General features: G+C 44.5%; 2 protein-coding genes across 8 annotated transcripts in view; one reads left to right on the forward strand and one right to left on the reverse strand.

Moving 5' to 3' along the window:
• Nucleotides 1-13,020, forward strand: part of SBSPON (somatomedin B and thrombospondin type 1 domain containing) — a 15,179-nt gene extending 2,159 nt beyond the window's left edge. The window contains exons 2-5 of the mRNA XM_006086390.3: nucleotides 294-386; nucleotides 8,119-8,209; nucleotides 9,715-9,891; nucleotides 11,450-13,020. Of these exons, the coding sequence (XP_006086452.1) occupies nucleotides 294-386; nucleotides 8,119-8,209; nucleotides 9,715-9,891; nucleotides 11,450-11,567 (479 nt within the window). The 3' untranslated portion in view covers nucleotides 11,568-13,020. The remainder of the gene's footprint in view (nucleotides 1-293; nucleotides 387-8,118; nucleotides 8,210-9,714; nucleotides 9,892-11,449) is intronic.
• Nucleotides 13,021-16,940: 3,920 nt separating this feature from the next.
• TERF1 (telomeric repeat binding factor 1) overlaps nucleotides 16,941-22,800 on the reverse strand; it is a 36,675-nt gene continuing 30,815 nt past the window's right edge. For 4 of the 7 annotated variants that reach the window (XM_023751980.1, XM_023751979.1, XM_023751981.1 and 1 more), the window contains one exon: nucleotides 16,941-19,349. In XM_023751980.1, the coding sequence (XP_023607748.1) occupies nucleotides 19,173-19,349 (177 nt within the window). In that variant the 3' untranslated portion in view covers nucleotides 16,941-19,172. The remainder of the gene's footprint in view (nucleotides 19,350-22,800) is intronic. The other 3 variants (XR_002828628.1, XR_002828629.1, XR_002828630.1) reach the window with 3 other exon arrangements.

Here is a 22,800-nt window from a genome sequence, read left to right on the forward strand (position 1 = left end):
GGGGGGTCAAGGTTCAACCGGGGGCCCAGGCTGAGGACGCCCCCTCCCCGGATGCTGGAGGCAAGGCGCGCCATTTCCCGGGGGGGGGGCCCCTCCTCGGAAGCTGGGGGGGGAAGCCAGCTGGGCGGGGCTGGGCTTCCCCCGGTGGCCCGTGGCCCCCCCGATGTTTTTTGCAGGCTTCGCCCCTGCCATTCGGGGGGGAAGGGGGAGGCCCCGGAGGCGGGCGGCTCAAGACCAGTGCAAGGCTTGCGGCCCCGCGTTGCGGCGGGCGCCTGGTGCAGCAGGAAAGCCCTGAACGGCCGGCGCGCCCTGCCCGGCCCTGGAGGAGCGAGCCGGCTGCCTGGAGTACTCGACGCGGCGGGGCCAGGACTGCGGCCGCGCCTTCGGTAACGTCCTGCGTGGTTTCCATCGCTGGGGCCCCTGCGGGGCCAGGTGCGGGCAGGGAAAGTTCCAGCGCCGCAGCGAGTGGGCTGGGCCGGGCCGGTCTGCAGGGAGCAGATATGATGAAGTTCAGGAAATGCTGGGTGGAGTTACCGGTCAGCTGCATCCACGTCCCCAGCCCCGGCCCTGCTGTTTCCTCGTGTGTGTATAACCCAGCCGTGGCCCCTTCTCCTGGTGCTGGGACGCAGTGGTTGTTAGCAAACTCAGCCAAGCGGTGGCGATAGTTCACGCAGGGGAGTGAGTGTCCCCTTGGGATACTAGTAAGTCCATTGCACCTTTCACTGTGGTTCCTGTTAGTCACCAGCACGTGCATGCACGGGGAAATAGTAGAAACTGGAGACACTGCTAAACGATGATAGAATGATTCTCTTGGAAACACCTGCCCCAACTAGATTGGGGCTGATGGGATCAGATTTGTGTTTTGAAAAGATCATTGTGGTTATGGAGGGGCCAGGAGTCGGCCCCTTGGGGAGTCAGAGCCACATGAAGCTCCCCAAGAAACAGGCAGAGGCCGGTGCCCATGTTGGGATCTGGATGGGACCTGCCAGAGCAGAGCACCGACTCTCAGGGGAGCGGAGAGCGTATGTTTTTCATAGGAACTTGGAAAATTTCAGGTCGGCGTCCTGCTCGTTAAGCCATTGTGTTCCTCTTTCCACTCCGCACACGGATATTCCCCGAGAGTCTGCGGATGTGGGCCCTGGCGATGCCAGGGTTACAGTGGCAGAAATGGTGACCAGGATGCATCACTGTCCCCTGGGAGGCGGAGGTGAGCACCAGCTCATCCTGGGAAATTGATCTCGGAAAATCACAGCTGTAGTTTGGCCCAGCTGGTAGGGATCGGGTGCGGGAGAGGCGTGGGCCTACAGAGCGTGTGTTAAGCTGATTTCCCCTGGTCTTGGGGGTTAGGGGAGCCATGGAGGTGGGAAGGGAGGGGCATACCTGAGGATTGGGGGTGAGGCTGGGAGGCCAGAGAGCCAGGTAGAAGGGCTTGGAGAGGTCTGGCCCCATCTCGGGAAAACGTGACCACGAGAGGCAGGGACACACAAGCTGGGCGGGCTGTCCTGGGGCAGGGCTGCCAGACAGGGACGTATGCCCAGAGGCTGTGGTGGGGCCACCATCCTCAGGGTCAGGGGAGGGATCTGCCAGGGCCTGTGTCTAGTGATGTCAGCGGAGCAGCACGGCCGGAGTCTCGGGGCCACAGAGCGGCCAAGGGCCAGGGCCAGGGCAGCTTGGGTCTTATAACCACAGGCGTTAGCTTCTCACCGGCCTGCGGATGCCGGGTGTGGTTTCACAGGGTCTGCAAACCAGGCTGGGCCTAAGTGGTGAAAAATCTGCTTGTTTGGCTATTTTTAAAACAATTGGATGCATAAAATTTTGAGTTTGGTGCCAGTCGGCTTTGGAGCTATCAGGTTTCAGCCTGCATGGGGGAGTGAACGCCTAGGGCTCATTTATGTCACACAGGGAAGTACAAGAGGCCCCTTTGTAGAAGCCAAAGGAAGGCCTGGGTGTGGGGGACAGAGCAGGACCCCCCTCCCCCCCCCCCAATGCAGGGCCTCGGAGCACCCTGGTTAGGGTTCTGGTCTTTATCATAAAAGCCTTGGAAAACCACTAGGGTGTTTTCTCCAGGGGCCGGTGTGAGCAGGTCTCGATTTGTAAAGATCGCCCTGGTCGTGGTGAAGAGAAGGGCTGGGCGGGGGGCGCCTGCCATGGCACATGGTCCTCTTAGGCTCACAGGGAAAGCGTTTGGTGCTCGCAGAAACCAAATAGGACCGAGCCACATCTTGCCCATCACTCTGCAGAAAAGGCTGAGGAGGAAGCTGTTCTCGGGCGTGAGCGGCTTAAAAACCTGTCAGGAAAAGCCTCCGCTCCATTCCTTTACCTCCTGTAGAATGAAAGTGCATTTAGCACAACAGAGAGGTTCTTTGGTAGAGAAAATGGTCTGATTTACCCCACATTGTGAATGTTGAATGTTGAATGTCTCCAACGTTCACTTTCCTATTGGGATGTCTTGGAATCGACGATCCTGCCACAAGCTGGTCAGGGAGGACAGGACACCTCCAACATTCCAGTCTGGTGGTTCCTAAGGTGTGGTCCTGGACCTCGGCCTCACCCGGGAAGCTGATGGAAATGCAGGTTCCTCGGCCCCACCCAGACCCACAGTCTCTGGGGCTGGGCCCAGCCCTGCGTTGTCATGAGGCCTCCAGGAGATGGCGTGGCGCACCCAAGTTCAAGGACCACAGACAGCTCTGGCCCAAGCATGGGTCCAGGGTTCCCCAGGCCTCTGCCTCGAAGCTGGATGGGTAGCTGAAGGGGCTGTGTCAGGAAACCGGACCATTTTCTCTACCAGAGAACCTCTCTTTATTATGCCAAACGCATTTCCATCCCACAAGAGGGAGGTGATAAGGGATTTTCCCCACTTTACTTGACTAAATGACCCCCTTTCCCAAGGGGCATCTCACTAAGTCACTAGTGTTCTGGGGAAATCATGTTGGAAAATGGACTGTCGGGGAACACAATAGGGAAATGAGATGATGATGTGAAAATCCAAGGGGGTGGGGTCTTCAACCTCCTCATGCCCAGTCCCAGTTTCACCCCAGCTCCTGTGCCTTCATTTGCGTGTTTTACTAAGACTCCCTGAGTGCTGTGCTGGGTGTGGAGGTGCCAACTGAGTGACAACTACATCACAGGCAGAGCTCGGGGTGGTGAGTGGCACGACCAATGGACGTGCAGGTTGGGGAGGGAGCGTGGGGAGGGAGCGCTCACCTCTACCTGCAGCTCAGCCCTGCTGCGTGGTCACCTGGGTGGGTGTCCTTCCCCTCCCTCCCAGACCTTGGGTTCGCAGGGCAGGAGCCCTTGTCACATGGCGCACTGACCCCTCCCATTTGCGTGGCAGAGTGTTTGTAGCCAGTATTGATTCAGTCTCCAAAGCGATCCTGTAAGAGAGGGAACGCGCTTTCTACCTCGGCTGAACCGAATTACCGCTAACGCTGTGGCTCACAGTAAAGCACCTTTACCTCTGCAGTGCGGGAATGGTCCAACCAGGCTCGCTGGGCTCAACCCGAGCCAGTCAGGGGCTGTGCTGCTTTCTGTGGGGGGTGGGGAGGAGGATCGTTTCCTGGTGGAAAGGGGTCCCTGCCATTAGGGGCAGAAGGCTCAGTGGGACTGTGACCTGCGGTTATGTGGAAAGCACAACTTCTAAGCGATGAACTTGGATACTTAACTGAGGGGATCTGCAAGCAGAACGAGAAGGTGGGGTCGGGTTCTTCTTGGAGAGAGAGAGAGAGAGAGAGAGAGAGAGAGAGAGAGAGAGAGAGAGAGAGAAAGAAAGAGAAAGAAAGAAAGAAAGAAAGAAAGAAAGAAAGAAAGAAAGAAAGAAAGAAAGAAAGAAAGAAAAAGGAAGGAGAACTATTCACCCCACCAGGAGCAGGACGTGGTGAACTGGGGACTTCTCTGAATGGCAAGGCACTCAGAGGAGAGGGAGAAAACCACCCTCCTGTGGTTGGCTCACCTTGGTCAGTGCCGCAGAAAGTTAGAGATGAAAGCGCCACAAACTTGGTGACTCCAGCAGCAGAAAGGCATCCTCTTTGGTTACTGACGTCAGAAGCCAGATGGGGCCTCACGGGGCTACACAGGTGTGCCTTTCCCATCGTCCACGTCCCTTTCCCCACGGCCCTGCTTCCGTCTCCACGGCAACAGCTCGCCTCTACCCCTCTCCTCTAGTGTGGCATCTGCCTAGGACTCCCCTCTCTTTCTTCCACTTTTAAGGACCCCTGTGATTACACCAGCCCAGCTCCCTGGACAATTCAGGAGAATCTCCCTATTTTAGGATCGACGGACCAGCACCTTAACTCCTCATTGCCCTGGGACCTGACGTATGCACAGTGCGGGGGGAGGGGGGGGAGGGGTCAGGGCAGGGACATCCTTGGGGAGGCCACTGTCCTGCCTGTCATTATCCTGGTTTGCACAGGACATGGGAGCTCAGAGAGGTGGCAGCATCGGCGAAGGGCCACAGAACTCAAACCTGGGTCTCATGGCTCTAAATCCCGTGCTCCCCCAGCCCCCACACTTGGTATTGTTTTGCTGTTAACCGTTATCGTTAGAGTTAAAATTGCAACTACAGATTCTGGTTAACGCTAAGTAGAAATATAAAGGCCCCGTGAGGCCAGTGAATACAACGCAATCGCCGACATGATCTTATGATCAAGTAGCTACTGCATTTTTCCTGTTTCATTCAATGCATATTTTGACTCTGTTTATCATAAAAACAAACCCAAAAGCCACACGATCGTATCCATTGCACACACTGACAGTTCCGTATGTGTGTTCTCCTGCAGGGAGGTGAATGTGCATGTGAAATTGTGCTTCCAGGCCGGTGCTGTTGGCCAAATTTCCTTTCTATTCTGTTTTTACCTAAATCTACAGGCCAGGGGTTCCGAGCCTGCTGCCATGACACCCCACTGTGTCCGAGGTCTTTATGAAATTCCCAGAGCAAATTTACTTTCATGTTCAAAGGGAGTATGTGCGGGGCCACGCTAATAGGAGTGGAAGTTGTAAAGCCAACAATGGTAGGCTGGTGGGATGCCAGGAAAGTTGGCCAGAGCCTGGTCACCAAGAATCTATGATGTTCGAATGCTGTTGCCAGGAGGCCAGAGTAGGAGGAACTGGCGTTGATTGAGTCTTTGTTCTGGGCACCCAGTGACGGACTTCCACACATAAGTGGGACTGGAGGCAAAAATAATTTCTAAATTACTTACCACTCCTCAGTAATGACAATTAGATTTGCGGGGCAGATTATGGTGCTGGTTCAGAGACCTGCAGGCCACCTGGCTCCTGGTCTGCTTGCTGAGGACTCCTGGGAGGGGAGGCACCCTGTCAGTTGGGCCGAGGGGGTGGGACACACAGGACACAGGGCCCAGCGTCCAGGGTTACCAGCCACCGTTTATCATGGGTCTATCCACAGGGGCTTGGCACTGACCATGGTAGTGGGTCTTACAAAACCAGAAGCCACCTTCTGTGCTGGGGCCCTTGCTCAGTCATTTATTATTTATTTTCCCTTTAACTTCTGTGAGCCTCATCTTTTTAATTTTTTAAAATTTTTATTGATTTTTAGAGAGGAAGGGAGAGGAAAAGAGAGAAACATTTATGCCAGCTGCCTCCTGCATGCTCCCTACTGGAGATCAAGAACCCAACCTGGGCATGGGCCCTGACTGGGAATCAAACTGGCAACCTCTTGGTGGGTGCACGGGATGATGCCCAACAACTGAGCCACACAGCCAGGGCAGCCTCAGTTCTGTGGTGAGAAAACCGCCTAGAACACCTCTTTACAAAGCCTTTGTGAAGATGGGTGACATGACACTAAATGCGAGAGCTCTTCCTAAGAAGGAGGTTAGACGTCCAAGGTGCCGTCCCACCACAGACGTTCATCGGCGCCCAGTATGAGCCGCCCCAGCTCCTGGGCCACAGCCCCCACCCCTCCCCTGGACTTCCCCTGGCCCAAGGGTCTCAGAGCGTAAGGGCTAAAATTCTCCCCTGTCCTCCCTTAGGTCACTTCCCATACAGACAGTGATCAGGGACAGAGAGGGAAAGTGAAGCAGAATGTAAATGCTTCCTGGGAAATATGCTTTATAAGACAGTGCAACTTGTGATCTGCATTATAATAGAGACCGCGAAGATGAGGAGTGTGGTTTGGAGACAGGGCCTGGTACCGCCTGTTTAAACACAAGCCGTGAACACATTTCTTACCTTCTCTGCACTACGATCTCATCTGTGAAATGGGAACAATTAGGATCTCAGAGGGTGCGGAGAAGCAAATGAGCTAACCCAGGAAAAGTGCCTCGCGTTGTGCCCAGAAACTTAGCAGTGCATCCTTGTTAGCTTTTATTTTTATCATTGCTAAAGCTTTTCTTGGGAGTCCTAGCCTTGCCCTCCACGTCCTAGCCTCACTGTTCCTGAGCTACGCATTAGTGCTTTATGCCTTTGGACTTTGTGGTAATGTACGCAGTGCAAATTAGAAGATCAAGTAGATGTTTTGAGTAAAGAAACACACCCTGAAACTGTTACAGTTTGCTTTGTAGGAAGCTACACATTCTCCACTTAGCAAATAAACACACAAATTCATCAGAACAGAAATGAAAACAGTCTGTGGGAAAACCAAAACCCTTCAGATGTCTGTTTCTGAGAATTTGGTCTAAGACAAACAAGAAGGATCCTGACATATGTGCATTCACTTGTTCTTTCTGTCTGTGGATTTGGAAGTTTAAAAGCTACAATCACATTTAGAACACATGTTGCGTTCTCTTTGGAAAAAAATTAAGTGTTAGTGCAGCAAGGAAGCACCATGCAGCTGGGGCTCTGGGGCTTGTGCAAGACATAGAGACCTTTCTGCTGGAGATCAAGCACCAACCACGGAGACAGGAGTAATACCTACAGCTCTTGGGGGGCAAGTGGCTGCCAGGTCTTGGCCACTCTTGTCTTACATTCCCTAGTAATTTAAAAGTGACTCCTCACTAAGAAAATCTAGAACAGGATAGGGCTGCCACCTTGTGGCAGGAAGGTGCCAGGTAAAGTGAACATGTAGGCTTGAAGCATCAATTTTGCCCCTGGTACCCAATTTTGCCGTTTTGCTCATGTTGATGATGACGTTGGTACCCAGAAGCCAACATCAGCCGGTACCTACTCTTCCTGGGTTGGTCCTGTTTCTGAAATGAAAGGAAGGGCTGTTGAGCATTTCAGCTGCAAGGCTCAGTACAGCAGAAGACCCTGGGGAAGGAGGACTCCTTGGTGGCAATGTGGTGACTTCATTCATTCTCTCACTGACCCCTTGCACACACACTGAGTGTGTAAGGGCCACAGTTTTCCTTGAGTTGACAGCAGAGTGGAATCGAAGGTTATCTGCAGGTGCTACCTAGAGGGGCAGGTGCTTCCCTGGCTTAGAGATGAAATAGGAAACACACAAATAAGCTAACTGAAGGAACAGAGGTGGGAAGAATTCTTGGCTCATTTTCTCTTCTCTCACCCAGAGCGTCAGGGTTGGGGTAGAGTAGGGGAAGTAGTGAGGGGGGAGGGGAGGGCACGGGGAGAAGGCTGCACTGGCTGGCACCTGGCAGCCACACCTGGGCTGTGCGGTTGGCAGTAAAGCTTCCAGGCTGTGGTTACCAGATGTGGGAAGCACTCACACTTCCTTTGCTTCTTCTTTTCCCCTTTCTCATTCCTCTCTCTGGTCGTCCTTTTTTCCTCCTTCTTTCCATCCCTTTTCACTCCTTTGTCTTCTTCCTCCTTCTTTCCTTCCTTCTCTCCCCCCCTTCATTCTTTTACTTTATTCTTCTGATCTTCCCCATTTTATCTCTATATTTCATCTGTAAAAATACTCTCTCCCTTTATTATCTCACTTTTTCCTTGGTTAATCCCCGCCCGCATTGTTCTTTAATTTCCTCTGGGCTGTTCCTACTGGCCCTTCCCTTTCCGTGTTGTTATTCTGCAGACAAGCCTGCCTATCCAAGGTCTGCAGCCCCCTCCCCACTCGTGTGTCCACAAATCTGTATCGAATGGGTCTGGGGACATTGACCACAGGCCTTCAGCTTGAGAAATAAGGGCTGTGGACAGGTTTGAGGCCAAGTTTGGGAAGCGTCGCCCCGAGTACTGCAGGTCTCAGGTGTTCACCGTCCTCCTGTTTTCCAGTCCCTGCCTTCATAACTACCTCTGCATTCAACAAGGAGAGAACAAGACAAGTTGCCTCCCCGCAGTGGCCTACAGACACACAGGATGCCGGGTAATTTGCTTTTCTTTCAACTTGTCTTTTCACTTGTATGGTCGTCAGCCCACCAAAGTCCACGTGGTGTGCTGGGGTTTCCATTACCTGTTCAATGCCTTTGGGTAAAAAGGACTCTACCTCGGAGTTGGGAAAGCACTTGTCCCCTTCCTGTTTTTGTTGGACTTTAAAGCTGCATCTGTCTCTGAGGTCTGACCCCCCAGAAATGCGCTATATAAAAATGGGGTGTATCACTGTCAGTCACATGAAGGCTGCTCCTCTTAGTCTCTCTGGGACCATGGACCCCAGCACCTCCTATTTGGGGAACTTGCAAGTGGCCCAGGCCGGAACTCTGGGGGTTTCTAGGAAGACTCATGGCACAGGCTGGGAGGAACCTCCGTGCTCACTCAGAGTCCACTCTCCTGCTGTCAGAGTAGGACACCAGGTGGCTGCACGTTCAAATCCCTACTGCCGCTCGCCGGTCACCCCAGCCTTTTCTTCTTGAAAGATGAGGCTGTCAATACCTACCACGTGGGGTTCTTATGAGAACTTAGTGAACATCATTGAAGAGGTGGCGGGTTGAGCTGTCTGGAGTCGATGGAAGCTGCACCATACTTTCCTCCCTCAGTACTTTAAGGTACCAAATGAATGACACCCGCTGTTGTTAGATATCTTAACCACACCTGCCAGGCTAGAGATCTTCTTTGAAGCAGATGCTCCAAACACTTTCCATCTAACCGATTACAGCTCATAATTCTATGGACAAAACACTAGCCACTAGCCCATTTTCGCAGTTAGAACCTAAAAGGCAACATTCAGGGTTTTTACTCTGCTTTATTTCCCCAAAGAATAAAATTGTGTTGCTTTTGAGAACAAGATTCTGAAACATTCGCCCCTGTCTGGGGCCCTCATTCTAGTCATAGTGAGGGAGTTTTCCAAGCGTGGTGTCAGGTGACACTAGCCTCAGTCACAGAAAGACACGACTCAGCTTCTCATTTCCTTTTATCTGTGATGTCCAGTATAACTTGGATGTTTGACTTCAAGTCAAAACTCCGGTCATTACCCCAGACTGTGCAGGTGAGCGGGAGGGCCCTGGGGGTGGCTGAGGGACCGGTGCTCGCCTGGGCGTCAAGGACAAGCCTTCCTGGGACTCACATGTTCTTAGGCTCAAGCAAGTTCTTGTTCAATTGATAGAATTCCTTAAAATGTCAGCAAACTTAGCAAGGGCGATTTTCCCACTGAAATGTGCTTTTATACAGCTGAGTGGGCAGGCCAGACAGGATACAGGATATCCGGATTTCTGCAGACCCATGGTGACCAGGTATTCCAGTCATGGATGAAGAGCCTAGGTTTAAGGCAGCTGTCACAGTCCAGCGAATGAGAACCGGCATGGGGCACGCTGACCAGTGTGGGACCTGTGCAGCAGCTCTGCCTGCTCCAGGTGGTCAGGCGTCCCCGGACGACAGGCTTCCTATAGGGCTAAGCCACTTCTAGAGCGAGTGAAATGGTTCCTTTTTCTGCTCTAGGTACTGCATGGAATTCAAGACCGAGTCACTGACTCACCACTGCGCCAGGGAAAACCGCCCTCTGACGCGATGGATGCAGTACCTGCGAGAGGGGTTCACAGTGTGTGTGGACTGTCAGCCTCCAGCCATGAACTCTGCAAGCCTGCGCTGTTCCGGAGACGGCCTGGACTCCGACGGGTAAGCAGGGGAAAGGGCTTGAAGGACCTGTTACTCATTCGGAGAGATCTGTCCTCAGATGACAGATGTGACCGGTACAGAGCACATCAGGTGTGAGCTGGAGAGTCAACACAGGGAGTGAGGGGACTCTCCTCCTGGCCACTCCTGAGTCCAGGGCCCAGTTCACAGTGTGGATTCTGGGGTTCAGGCCCAGCTCCTACGTGACTACCAAAACCCAATTGATCCAAAGACCACTTAAATGACTCTCTTAGGGTGGTGACTTAAAATATGCAGATTTCTGAGCCCCGCCTGAATCTGCACCTTTAGGGGTGGATTTTTAACAACCTCCTAGGATGGGGATCAGCGAGTATTTTCTGTAGGGGCCACATGGTCTCTGTCACAAGTACTCAACTCTGCACCATAGCATAAAAGCAGCCAGACACAGTATGCAAACTGATGAGCTGGGCTTTGTTCTAATATTACTGTGTTAGTGGGCACTGACATTTGAATTTCATATTTTGATTTTATCAGCTCTTTCAAAATGTCTACAGAAAAGTGAGGGGTAGACTGGATTTGGCCCATGGGTTGTAGATCGCTGACCCCTGCCCAGATGGTTCATTCCCACAGCAGGTTCAGAACCACTTAGTGTAGTCATGAGATCATGATTTGGGATAGTAGTGGTGGGCTCAGCTTTTCGGGGTCATAAACCTACAGAAATCTACAGATTGTCCTAAAGAATTGACCCTTGAACACATTTCACCATCTTGAAAAGCTGTGCCAGTCCTATAACTCATTTATCAGTTAAATCTGATAACACTATTTGTAATTAAGAGAAGTGCTGGGCACGGATCATGGTTTTTAAGTATGTCACATGGAACTGGTAAAAATACAGATTAGAAAATAAAATATGGACCTTTCTAGTTACTCATTATTCCCAAAGTATGTTTTAAGGCTTAATAACTTGAATTTTCTTTTATTAGTCACTTGTGCCTAACAGCCTCTGTATTATTGAGTATACCATATGAACAGTAAAGTGAGTAAGGAATTCATATGAAAGAAAAACTTAATATTTAGACTTATTACTTTTTCTGAATACCTCATCCATATTTTGACTTGAAATGAATTTCTAATTTAATTTGTACCCATAAAGTACCTTAAACCCTGGCTGAGGTTCCAGTGACTTTAAATAATTTCAATAATCTGACTTTACTCTTTCTACTTCTCCCATTATTTTTTCATTATGGAATCAAAGAGCTGGAAAGGATTACAAGAGATGATTTGGTTCAGACCCCTCTAATTTAAACATACATGACACAGGAAGCCGCTTTCCTTTATGTGGCACTTTATATACTCAAGTCAAGTAACAAATACAGTGACCTCAAATGAGGATAATTGGTAATTTATTTCAATAGAACCCAAAGAAGGGAAACTCAGTTTGCAATCATTTTTAAAAATTTCAATTTACAATGTACTTCAAAACTCCACATATGATGATTTTTTTAAACTGGTATGTAATTTTGTAAGTTAGAATTTTTAGTTTGCTTTAGGTGTAACTAACATTTTCAAAATATTGTTTCAGAAATCAGATTCTCCACTGGCAAGCAATTGGCAACCCTCGATGTCAAGGAACTTGGAAAAAAGTTCGGCGAGTAGACCAGTGTTCTTGTCCAGCTGTGCACAGTTTTATATTTATATAAAGAGAGGTAAATATCTCAAAGTCTGTTTGTAAACAGGCTAAATACTATCAAGTCACGTTTAATGCTTCATAAACCTTCAAAAATGGTGTGGCCGAGATCCTGAGACACGTCGTTGCCACACTCTGAAGGAGAAAGATAATTTAGGTGCTAATTTTCAAGAAACACAGCACTCAGTTGAGGACTCACCCTGAAGTGTCCTGTGGTTTTGTGTCCTTGACCTCCCACATAGTCTTCTCATTCAACAGGTGGCCCATGCAACACAAAATACATCTGTTTGCACTAGAATTACTACAACATGGTCCATTTGTTGGTAAGTTGTCATATTAGGGTATCCATGCTTTGAATCTTGCATTTTTTCCTCCCTTTTCTGTAATCTTCAAAAATGTATACAGATATATGTACACTCTCACATACATTTCTTACAAACTCTGAAATGACTAATTTCAAGCAAAATGTCACAAATAATTTTCTACAAGACAAGCTATTTAAGATATAGCAAGCATTTTGTAATCCAATAGCTCTGCTAAAAATACTTATTTTGAAGAACTATTCTTTAGTTAATTGAAAAGATCAATGAGTTCCTTTAAATATTATCCTTTTCATGAGAAATTTTGGCACCAATGACTGAAACAATTATGAAAATTCTACCATCATAAGATTATTGCTAAAGCCTGAAACTGACCAAAATCATCTTTGAGTCAAATTTAGTTGAAGTGAACTCACTACTTATTTTCTATAGCATATCATAGTCATTTTCTTATGCTTGGAGTGGAAGGCAGAGGAATAGATTATTGAAGGCTGGGATTTTATTATAGATCCTTTGGCCTCGTACACATAGAGTATTAGTCTTATGATTGGAAAATCAGTGAGACAAAGTGGCTTAAGCATCTGGAATGCCAAGTGATTCTTCAAGTCGGCCACAGAACCAAATCCGGCCTCTCATACAGAACTCGGCTTTGATGGAAAGCCGGACTCTGCCAAAGACTGTGCTGTAAAAGCGCAGCCCTTTTCATTTTCTTTTTTAACAAATCTTAAATCCAGGAGATTTTCTTTGGAAAATTGAATCTCAAGATTTAAACTGTATGAAATTCATTTGTATAAAATATTATACACTAGCAAATGATTTACATATTTCTCTGTACTTACCATGTAATGACAGAATGACAATTACAAGCTTAATAGAGATGGAAAATATTTAATTTTAATGTGGAGAGTATTCAATTTCTTGACTAAATATTCATTTAACCATCTGCGTGATTTTTGTGGTAAATTAAATTCTTCAGAAATTATTAATAAACAAATTTATGTCTCAAGGTTAAGAGTTCAGTATTAACATTTTATGATCATTTCTAACATTTGTCAAGCAAGGTTTTTGAAAATATACCTGGCTAATTTTCAATGTTACTTAAAATTTTTATACCAGTAAATAAACTTTGTGTTCACATTTTAAAAAGCTCTCGTTTGATTAGAAAATGCCCAAATTTTCTGGGCTGGTCAGAGAATGAACAAAAGTTCACCAAAACAACCTTTGGTACCAATGACACCATGATGACTAACAGTAATAAAGCTATGAGGTAGTTAAGGTTCACTATGTCATAACATTTAGCATATTTGAAATGCATAAAATCAAATTTTTACCTTATACATTTAGTTTTTAATGCATAGCCATTAATTACTTTCATCTTGTAGTATATTTTTGTTATTTCTATTCCTGAGAAAAATTTCATCGGCTAGACTTAACTATTAACAAGCATTTCAAAACTATTAATTCTTGCAAAGCCCAAGAAATGAGGTCAGAACTGAAACATGTAGTCCAAGTGATTAATGAAGAAGCAAAATTTTTATTTTCAAAGTTAAAGATTAAAGTATTTAAGACCTCTTTGGTATCCTTTTTTAATGAGTACCTTAGAGTTAGGGGCCTGTCCACAGGCACTCTGCAATGATTTACGGTCCCTAGGGCTACTTAATATTAATGGACTGATTTTCAAAAGTGCAGGTGGAAAGTAACTTGAACAAAAATAAATACACCCACACTCAGGAAGGGGAAAAGAACTCCGGATCATTTAAAAGAGAAAAGTTAGACTCATCAAGAAACAGAGAGCACCTAAATAAAATCAGAAGCGAAAGTGGTAAAGTAATAACCAACACTACAGAAATACTAAGGATTGTAAAAAAATTACTATGAACAACTATATGCCAACAAGCTGACAATGTGGATGAAATGGACAAATTCTTAAAAAAATATAATCCCCCAAAACTGAATCAGGAAGAACCAGAAAACCTGAATAGACCAATAATAACTGATGAAATAGAAGCAGGGGAGTTTTACCAAACCTTCAAAGAACAATTAAAACCTATCCTCCTCAAACTACTCCAAAAAATCCAAGAGGAAGGGACACTTTCAAGCTCTTTTTATGAGACCAGCATTATCCTAATTCCAAAACCAGATAAAGACACTACAAAGAAAGAGAAATACAGGCCAATATCCCTGATGAACATAGATGCTAAAATCCTCAACAAAATATTAATAGGAGCCAGCAATGTGTTAAAAATGTCATATGCCATGACCTAGTGGGATTTATTCCAGGGATGCAAGGCTGGTACAAAATTCACAAATCAATAAATGTGATACATCACATATATAAACTGAAAGACAAAAATCACATGACCATACCAATAGACATAGAAAAAGCATTCGGCAAAATCCAACACCCATTTTTTTAAAAAAATAATTTTTTTATTGATTTCAGAGAGCAAAGGAGAGGGAGAGAAAAAACACCAGAGAGAGAATCACTGATCGGCTGCCTCGTGCATGCCACCCACTGGGGATCGAGCCCGAAACCCAAGAAATAAATTGTTTAGTTCTATTCTGGCATGAAAATTTTAACCAGCCATCTTGTCTAGGTATGTGCAAACACAATGAAAAAAAAACCTGGTTCTGCTCTCTGAAGATACTCTAGTGATGTTCATACATGTAACTGCAAGTTGATTTAGAAAGCGAAGATCTGGCCATTCTGAGGTGTAAGCAATCTGGTGAAGAGCATATTGACACAGAAATGAAACTGCTAGGTCAAGGCGACAGCTGGACATACACATTTACCCTCTCACCTCCCCCAAGTCCCACTGACATCACAGGAGGAAGGTGGTATGAAAATCAGCCCAGAGATTTTGAAGACTGAAAACAAACAGGATTCCACTGATGAATAATCAGAACTGAGGGACTATACCCTTTAGAATGTGTAGAAAAGAAAGCGGAATCAGAGGTGAGAGCCATTCCTCCTGGGATGGAGAGGTCCCACTGAGCACCAAACAAGGTGAATTTTTAAAAAATCCTCACCCTGAGAAACAAATGTATGAAATTTAAGGCCTAGAACTCAAAGGCAAGAGTCAGCAAACTTTAGGCTAAACCTTGCTGGCTGTTTTTGTAAATACAGTTTTATGGGAATAGTCATGCCCACTCACATATATGGCTAATTCTAAGCAGAGCTGACAGACGGAACAGACCACAAAGCCTAAAATATTGTACCTGGCTCTTTACAGGAAAAGTTTGCCCACCCTCTGGCTTACACCATTAACTATTTTTTAAAAAAATGTTTTTATTGATTTGAGAGGGAGGAGAGAAACATCAATCGACTGCCTCCTGCATGCCCCCTACTGGGGATCAAGACCACAACCCTGGCATGTGCCCTGACTGGGAATAGAACGGGCAACCTCTTGGTGCATGGGATGGTGCTCAACCAAGCAACACTGGTCAGAGCTAATGTAACTACTGATGTGGTTAGATTCAGGTATACTTTCTTTTTTCTGTTTGTCCTTGTGATTTTGTTTTTGCCCTCCCTCTTTGCTCTTTTAGATTATTTGAATAATTTTGAATATTCCATTGTAATTTATCAATTGGGTATATATCTATATTCTTTTAAATGGTTGCTCTAGGGTTTCAATATCATAGCTAACTTTTCAGTTTAAGAGTTAATATCAGGGGTCCTCAAACTACGGCCCGCGGGCCACATGCAAATACAAATATTGTATTTGTTCCCGTTTTGTTTTTTTTTTACTTCAAAATAAGATATGTGCAGTTTGCATAGGAATTTGTTCATGGTTTTTTTTAAAACTATAGCCCGGCCCTCCAACGGTCTGAGGGACAGTGAACTGGCCCCCTGTTTAAAAAGTTTGAGCCAAAACCGGTTTGGCTCAGTGGGTAGAGCGTCGGCCTGCGGACTGAAAGGTCCCAGGTTCAATTCCGGTCAAGGGCATGTACCTGGGTGGCGGGCACATCCCCAGTAGGAGATGTGCAGGAGGTAGCTGATTGATGTTTCTCTCTCATCGATGTTTCTAACTATCTCTCTCCCTTCCTCTCTGTAAAAAAAATCAATAAAATATATTTAAAAAGTTTGAGGACCCCTGGTTAATATGCTTAATATCACACTGCATGTAAATCAGAAAGTCATTGCAGCAATAACTGAAAACAACTCTGAGAGACTGAATATAAACAGACACTATTAGACCTTCGTATGACAACAAACTCTGACCCACAAACTCTGCAGCAACCAGTTGAGGACGCCAAAGCAAACCTGTACTGCAATCCACCGACAGCCAGGACTTTGTCAATGGCTGCCAACATCCCTATTCTTTGTCCCCACTATCAACTCAGAACCAATCAGAGAAAGCCAAGTATGTTCTCCAAAACAATCACACTGGATGCCGCTGCTAGCTGGCCAGTTTCCAGCTTTCTCATGCCAGTGACCTCTAGCCAGGGCCGGCCTGCTCTCTCCTTTTCACTCTAAAGCTTCCCCACTATAAAACTCTGCCTGCCCAAGTCACTGCCAAACACAAGTGATGGTGACTGACTCCCTTGCTATAGAAAGCTCTGAGTACCACGTGATACATTTACACAATGGAATACTACTGGGCCGTAAAAAAAGAAGGAAATCTTACCTTTTGTGACAGCATGGATGGACCTGGAGAGCATTATGCTGAATGAAATAAGCCAGTCAGAGACAAGTACCATATAATTTCTTTTATGTGGAATCTAATGAACAAATAAACTAACAAAATAGAAACATACTCATAGGTACAGAGAACAGACTGACAGCTGTCAGAGGGGAGGAAGGTTGGGTGAAAGGTGAAGGGTTAAGCAAAAAAACCCAAAACTCAGACAACTGTCTGGTGATTACCAGAGGGAAAGGGATGCTGGGGAGATAGAAAAGGGTAAAGGGGGGATAGATGGTGATGCAAGACTTGACTTGGAGCGGTGAACACACATTACAATATACAGATGATGTATTATAGAATTATACACCTGAAACCTATATAATTTTATTAAGCAATGTCACCCCAATAAATTAAAAAAAAAAAAGCGGAGTAAACAGCCTATTTGCTCTCATTTTTGAGTGGTCTTTATTTATTCCCACAACTCAAATGCTCAACAGCGTAATAGGTAAATAACTGATATAATCATATGATGTGTTACTGTACAGAAATGAAAATGAACAAGCTACAGCTACATATAAATATGTTGAGTGAAAGAAAAAATAGCCAAGAATACATAGAATAATTCATTTAATTTTCTTAAATGCCTCAAGTCAGAAAGAAAAACAAGACATTCTGCCTTTGCAGATTAGCTCCAAGTTGGGGTGCTTGTTCAATGGTTAGCCAGGCTACTTACCACCTGTGCTGTAGCCTTCACTTCACCTCCAGCATACGAGAAGCCCAAAGATACTTCACTGGTGGAGGCCTAGAAACCTCTCAGGTGTTTTCTGAGACTGTCCAGTTCTGGGCATGTGCATGGCCTAGATTCTCTGGTTCACTCCAGTCCTTCAAAGCCCTCATCCCATGAATCGTCCTCTCAGGATTTCCAGCCTGTCTACGTTGCCTGCCTCCTCTGCTGTGCCTAGCCCCAGGCAGCTGTAGGTAATATTTTTAAGGCTGAGAATTCAGAATGGGCAAAACAAAGGCAAATCTCTGAATTAAACCCCCACACAGGTCAAAAGACACCACCACAATTCTGAGTACAGGGTCTGTGCTGCCCTGTCAAGCTACACCAAGTAATATACTGTAGTTTTAGAAAAGCTTCTATTGGGATACTTTCAACAAAAAAGATATAGAAAAAAAATATTGGGGGAACCTGGAACAAGTATACATGGGACCTCTTTGTATTATTTCTTACAACTACATGAGAATCTACAATAATCTCAACAAAAATTTCAATTTAAAAAAGTAATTCAGAAGATTCAGATTTAAGATGACAAAATTTAAAAATACATTATCGTTTATTTTGCTCTCCCTTTTTGTTTCCAAAAGTTATATGATAAAAATCTGTTTTAATTAACTCTAACCTAGCTCTTTCTAAATAAGAAAGTACCGCACTATAGAATTGATAGCAATCTGTTTTAAAAGATTACTTAGCGAGCTAGATTTATTTACTGCATGTTTGAAATGAGGAAACTGACTTACAGGTCCACGTTGGCTCATGCTGCCTGCTTTGGCACTTACTTTCATTTTACATAAGTGCTCAGATGCTTAAAATTGGAGAGCTACTGAATGACGTATCAAAATGCCTGCAATAAACACAGTGACAGTAACCAGTCTAACAAAATAGATCAAGCCAGGAAGCACAGAGTAATCACCCACATTTCTGTTCACTCTCTGTATAGGATAACAAATTCAGGAACAATGGGAAAGTCATGTATAATGCAGTAAGAAATGAAATTGAGATTACAAAATACTATCATTTAACTTTTCATGAAAATACTTCACTATTTTCACTTACTTGTTAAATAAAGCACATGTAACTCAAAATGCTAAATAACTATATTAATTTTTTATTAAATTCTCTAAAGAATTAAATGTTGGTGGAAACTCAAAACTGTCTAGTAAAGTATGTATGACCTTGTTTAGTATTTATCATACATGTAAAAATGATCATGGTTAACATCAATGTAAGCATTTACAGAACATTATTTAGGCACACTGTTAATATATTAAACAAAAATATCAGAGAAAATATTTATGACACCAGGTTATAAATAAGCTTTACTTAAAACCATCTTTGTTAAAGTTTTAACATTGGAACAAAAGTCAAATATGCCTAAATGAGACATGAAGCAAATCTTGTCCTATGGGTATTACTATTTAAGATTTTTCTTTTTATATAAAACTACTGAAAGGAAAATTTAAGTATGTTAAAACCCAGATTACTTTGTATCATTCTATAAACAAATGTCTTAGTAATTACTGTATCAAGGCTATAAATCAAGTCAATACCTCTTACGTGAAAGGCCCATTTTTATTCACTGATTTAGAAACTTCACCTTCATGTGTATGTTCTGGAGTTGAAGTCAGCAGACAAACACAGAACAAGTTAACAGAAATATATTTTTTCTCTATGTTTTCATCTTTTTTTTACTGGTACAGGATTTGGGGGTGAGGTAGTGAAAGCAACAAAGTTGTGACAAATACACGTTTTATCCAAGTAAAAAGGATCTTAAATAAAAATACTAAATGCTTTAAACAAAAATGTTATCATAGATTAATGACCACCAAGTTTCAAATAAAACGTGATGATCAAAATATGTAATTGTCCTTTCATCATCAACTTTTACACATTCAGTCATCACTGTCTGAGCAAATCAGTTTTAGCTTCTTCATAGTCCTCCATCTGTCTTTTAACATAACACTTGTTCGATTGTTGAATTTATAATGTAATAGTATTTTAGACCAGTTTCCCTCTCCGTATTTCCTCACGCCAGATCTCAGATTCTTGTCTTCTTCCCAAAGCCATGCCTTTTGATAAAAAATTAAAGTTATTCAGAGAAATAATTCTTTATATTTTTTAATGAGGTATAACTGACAGACGATATATTAGTTTCATTTTACATAAGTGCTCAGACGCTTAAAATCGGAGAGCTACAGAATGACAGAGCTAAAAGTAAAACCAGACACTAGTGGTATCAGATTTTTTTTTGGGCGGGGGCTGGGCATAGTAAACAATGACAGACAATATCATCCATATGCTATTTTTAAAATTATGTAGTTGATATCCCATTTTGTTTTGAATACAAAGACATAAACTGCTTTCTCAAATATATCCATAAATAACACCGACTCCATTTGAAATTGTTGCCCAAAAAACTACAGGGAAAGGTCAATTAAAAGTATGAGGCAGAGATGTCTAATTTTTGGATCAATATACAAAGAACTTAAAAATATTACTTTAGACCTCAGAACAAGAAGAAAAAAAAAAATGAAGAAAGTTAACAACTCTTTGATCCATCAGAGAAGTAATGTCACTTCACATAATAAACTGGTGCCCTGAACACTAGAAAGACAAAAGTGGATACAGAAAATCACAGCTGGCTAGGAGCAGCTCACAGCTGGTGTCAGTACTGGTAGAAATTTTTAACTGTGATGAACAAATTGATGGAGGTTCACTTACAGACAAGCTTCAATTAAAAAATTCTAGGTTCCCGCATTAGCCAGTTTGGCTCAGTGGATAGAGCACTGGCCTGCAGACCAAAGGGTCCTGGATTTCATTCCAGTCCAGGGCATTTAGCTCAGTTGCAGGCTCCTCCCTACCCGGGCCCAGTTGGAGTGCGTGCAGGAGGCAACCAATCAGTGTTTCTCTAACATCGATATTTCTATGTCTTCCCCTCTTTCTTCCACTCTCACTAAAAATCAATGGAAAAATATCCTCGAGTGAGGATTAAAACAACAACAAAAAACTCTAGGGTCCCAATCTTAATGGGGTCAAACTTCTGTGAGTTTTACTCCCACCAGATTATCAGGGTGAAGAGGAGGGAAAAAGTAGTCATTTTGAAATACATTTAGAGCATTCTGTTCTCATTAACAAAGGCATGCCCTCAAGAAACACCAATTTGCCAAGCCTAAATTGACATGTAGAAACACTCAATTCTAGTCCTCTCTAGTCATCCATGTAGGGAAAGGAAAATATCAAACTTCAGCCCCCTCTAGCCTTCCTATTTCACCCAAGGCGGGAAATAAAAGCTGAGAAGTGCATATGAAGGTCTTACCTAGGACAAAGGATCACTAACAACAATCACAAAATTACAGAATGCTTCCTTTCCCCCTCCCACATCTTACCACCACATTATCTCATCTCCTGTATAACAACTGCCTCAACTGAAAGAGCTGCCTTGGACCATCACTAAGAAGAAGTCTCTAGGAAAATCCAAATGCAACAAGGAAGATAAAAAGAAAATTTTAGCTCCTGACATTTACAGCTACAGCAAATAGTAAATAAAGCATAATTCTTCACCAAACGAATATAAAACATCACAATAAAGGCCAATTTACCCCAGTTCCTTTGATACATGTCCAGCTATCAACAAAAAATAATTAAGAAAAACTGAAAGGTGAAAAACACAATCTGAAGGGATAAAGCATCAGAATCAGCTATAGCAAAAATTTTGGCATTATCAGAGTGGGAATTTAAAATAATTAAGATCAATATGCCAAGGCTCCAGTGGACAATGTACAAACAGGTGGATAAATGTAATTAGAGGAATAGCCAAGAACTGTGGGACAATTACAAAAAGTGTAACATACACATAATAGGACACTGAAAAAAGGGAGAAGGCAAAGAATAAAGATTTAAAGTAATAATGGCTGAGAATTTCCCAAAACTAATGGGAAACAGGTCCAAGAAGATCAGAGAAAACAAAGTAGGAAAAAAAAATATGTGCGTGTGTGTGTGTATATATATCCTATATAATAAAAGGCCAATATGCACTCAACACAGGTGCTGCCCCCTGGTGGCCAGTGCGCTCACAGGGGGAGCACTGCTCAGCCAGAAGCTGGGCTTAAGGCTGATGAGCACGGTGGCAGGAGCCTCTCCTGCCTCCGCAGCACCACTAAGGATGTCTGACTGATGACTAAGGCCTGCTCCTAAGCCATCAGTTGGACATCCCCCAAAGGGCTCCCAGACTACAAGAGGTGCAGGCCAGGCTGAGGGACACCCCCTCCCCCAAGTGCACAAATTTCATGCACTGGGCCGTGTGTGTGTGTGTGTGTGTGTGTGTGTGTGTGTGTGTATGAAACCACTTTGGACATCATATTCACAGTGCAAAAAATCAAGACAAAAATATGTAAAACTACTGGTGGCATAAGTTCAGCATTTCCTCATTCTCTTTTGGAAATGCACCCACAACAGAAAGAAATAAAATCCACAACTCTGATAAAGTTAGAAGACCCCCTATGACCTGAAAAAAGGAGGGGAAAGGGATACATATCAGTGGAAATTGATGATTGGAATGTGAGAAAACAGGGTACAGTCACCCTGCTTACAGATCTCTGCCTGTGGTGAACACTTCCAAAGTAAGAAACACATCCCGAGGTGCACACCCTCAATCCCTGGTCTGCAACAGCAAGAGCCTCCCTCAATCTGCAACAGTTCCAAAAGTAGAGGTGATGAGACTAAATAAGGAATCACACAGATAAGCAGTATGTGCAGGAAGCAAAGCAAAAGTAGTTATTGTTTGCTAGGTACACTGGGAGAGAAGGCAAGGCCAAAATAAGCTTCAGTCATAGGAGATATTCCTATAGCCTGGAACTTGACTAGCTCTAACATCTCAATATAAACCATTTGCAAAAAACTTACTAGTATCAAGAAAAAAAAATCATGTTTAACACAGAAGAGTAAGAAAAAGGTATAGGATCACTTTCTATTTCCAGCAATGATAGAACAAGGACCAGATTTATTCACCTGCTGTAAACAACCAGAAAATCAGACACAATTCAGGAAACAATGGTTTCAGACACTGGACAGATGGTACAGGACTATATTCATTCAGAGGGAAATAAGTGAAGTGAGTCTTAAAACTGACTAATCTTAACTTTCTGAATAGGAAATTTTCATACCAACAGTATCTTCTTCTTCTTTTTTTTGCACAGAAGAACCTTATTTAAATTGGACCTCTATCAGGAAAGTCCTATCTAATAAAAGGCTAATATGCAAATCGATCAAACGGTGTAACAACCCGTCGCTATGACATGCACTGACCACCAGGGGGCAGACGCCCAACGCAGGAGCAGCCCCCTGGTGGTCAGTGCACTCCCACAGGGGGAGCACTGCTCAGCCAGAAGCTGGACTGACAGCTGTGGCGGGAGCCTCTCCTGCCTCTGTAGCAGCGCTAAGGATGTCCGATCACCATCAGTCAGACATCCCCAGAGGGCTCCGGGACTGCGAGAGGGCGCAGGCCAGGCTCAGGGAACCCCG

This window comes from Myotis lucifugus, unplaced genomic scaffold, assembly GCF_000147115.1.
Source record: "Myotis lucifugus unplaced genomic scaffold, Myoluc2.0 scaffold_27, whole genome shotgun sequence".
Classification (NCBI taxonomy): Eukaryota; Metazoa; Chordata; class Mammalia; order Chiroptera; family Vespertilionidae; genus Myotis; species Myotis lucifugus.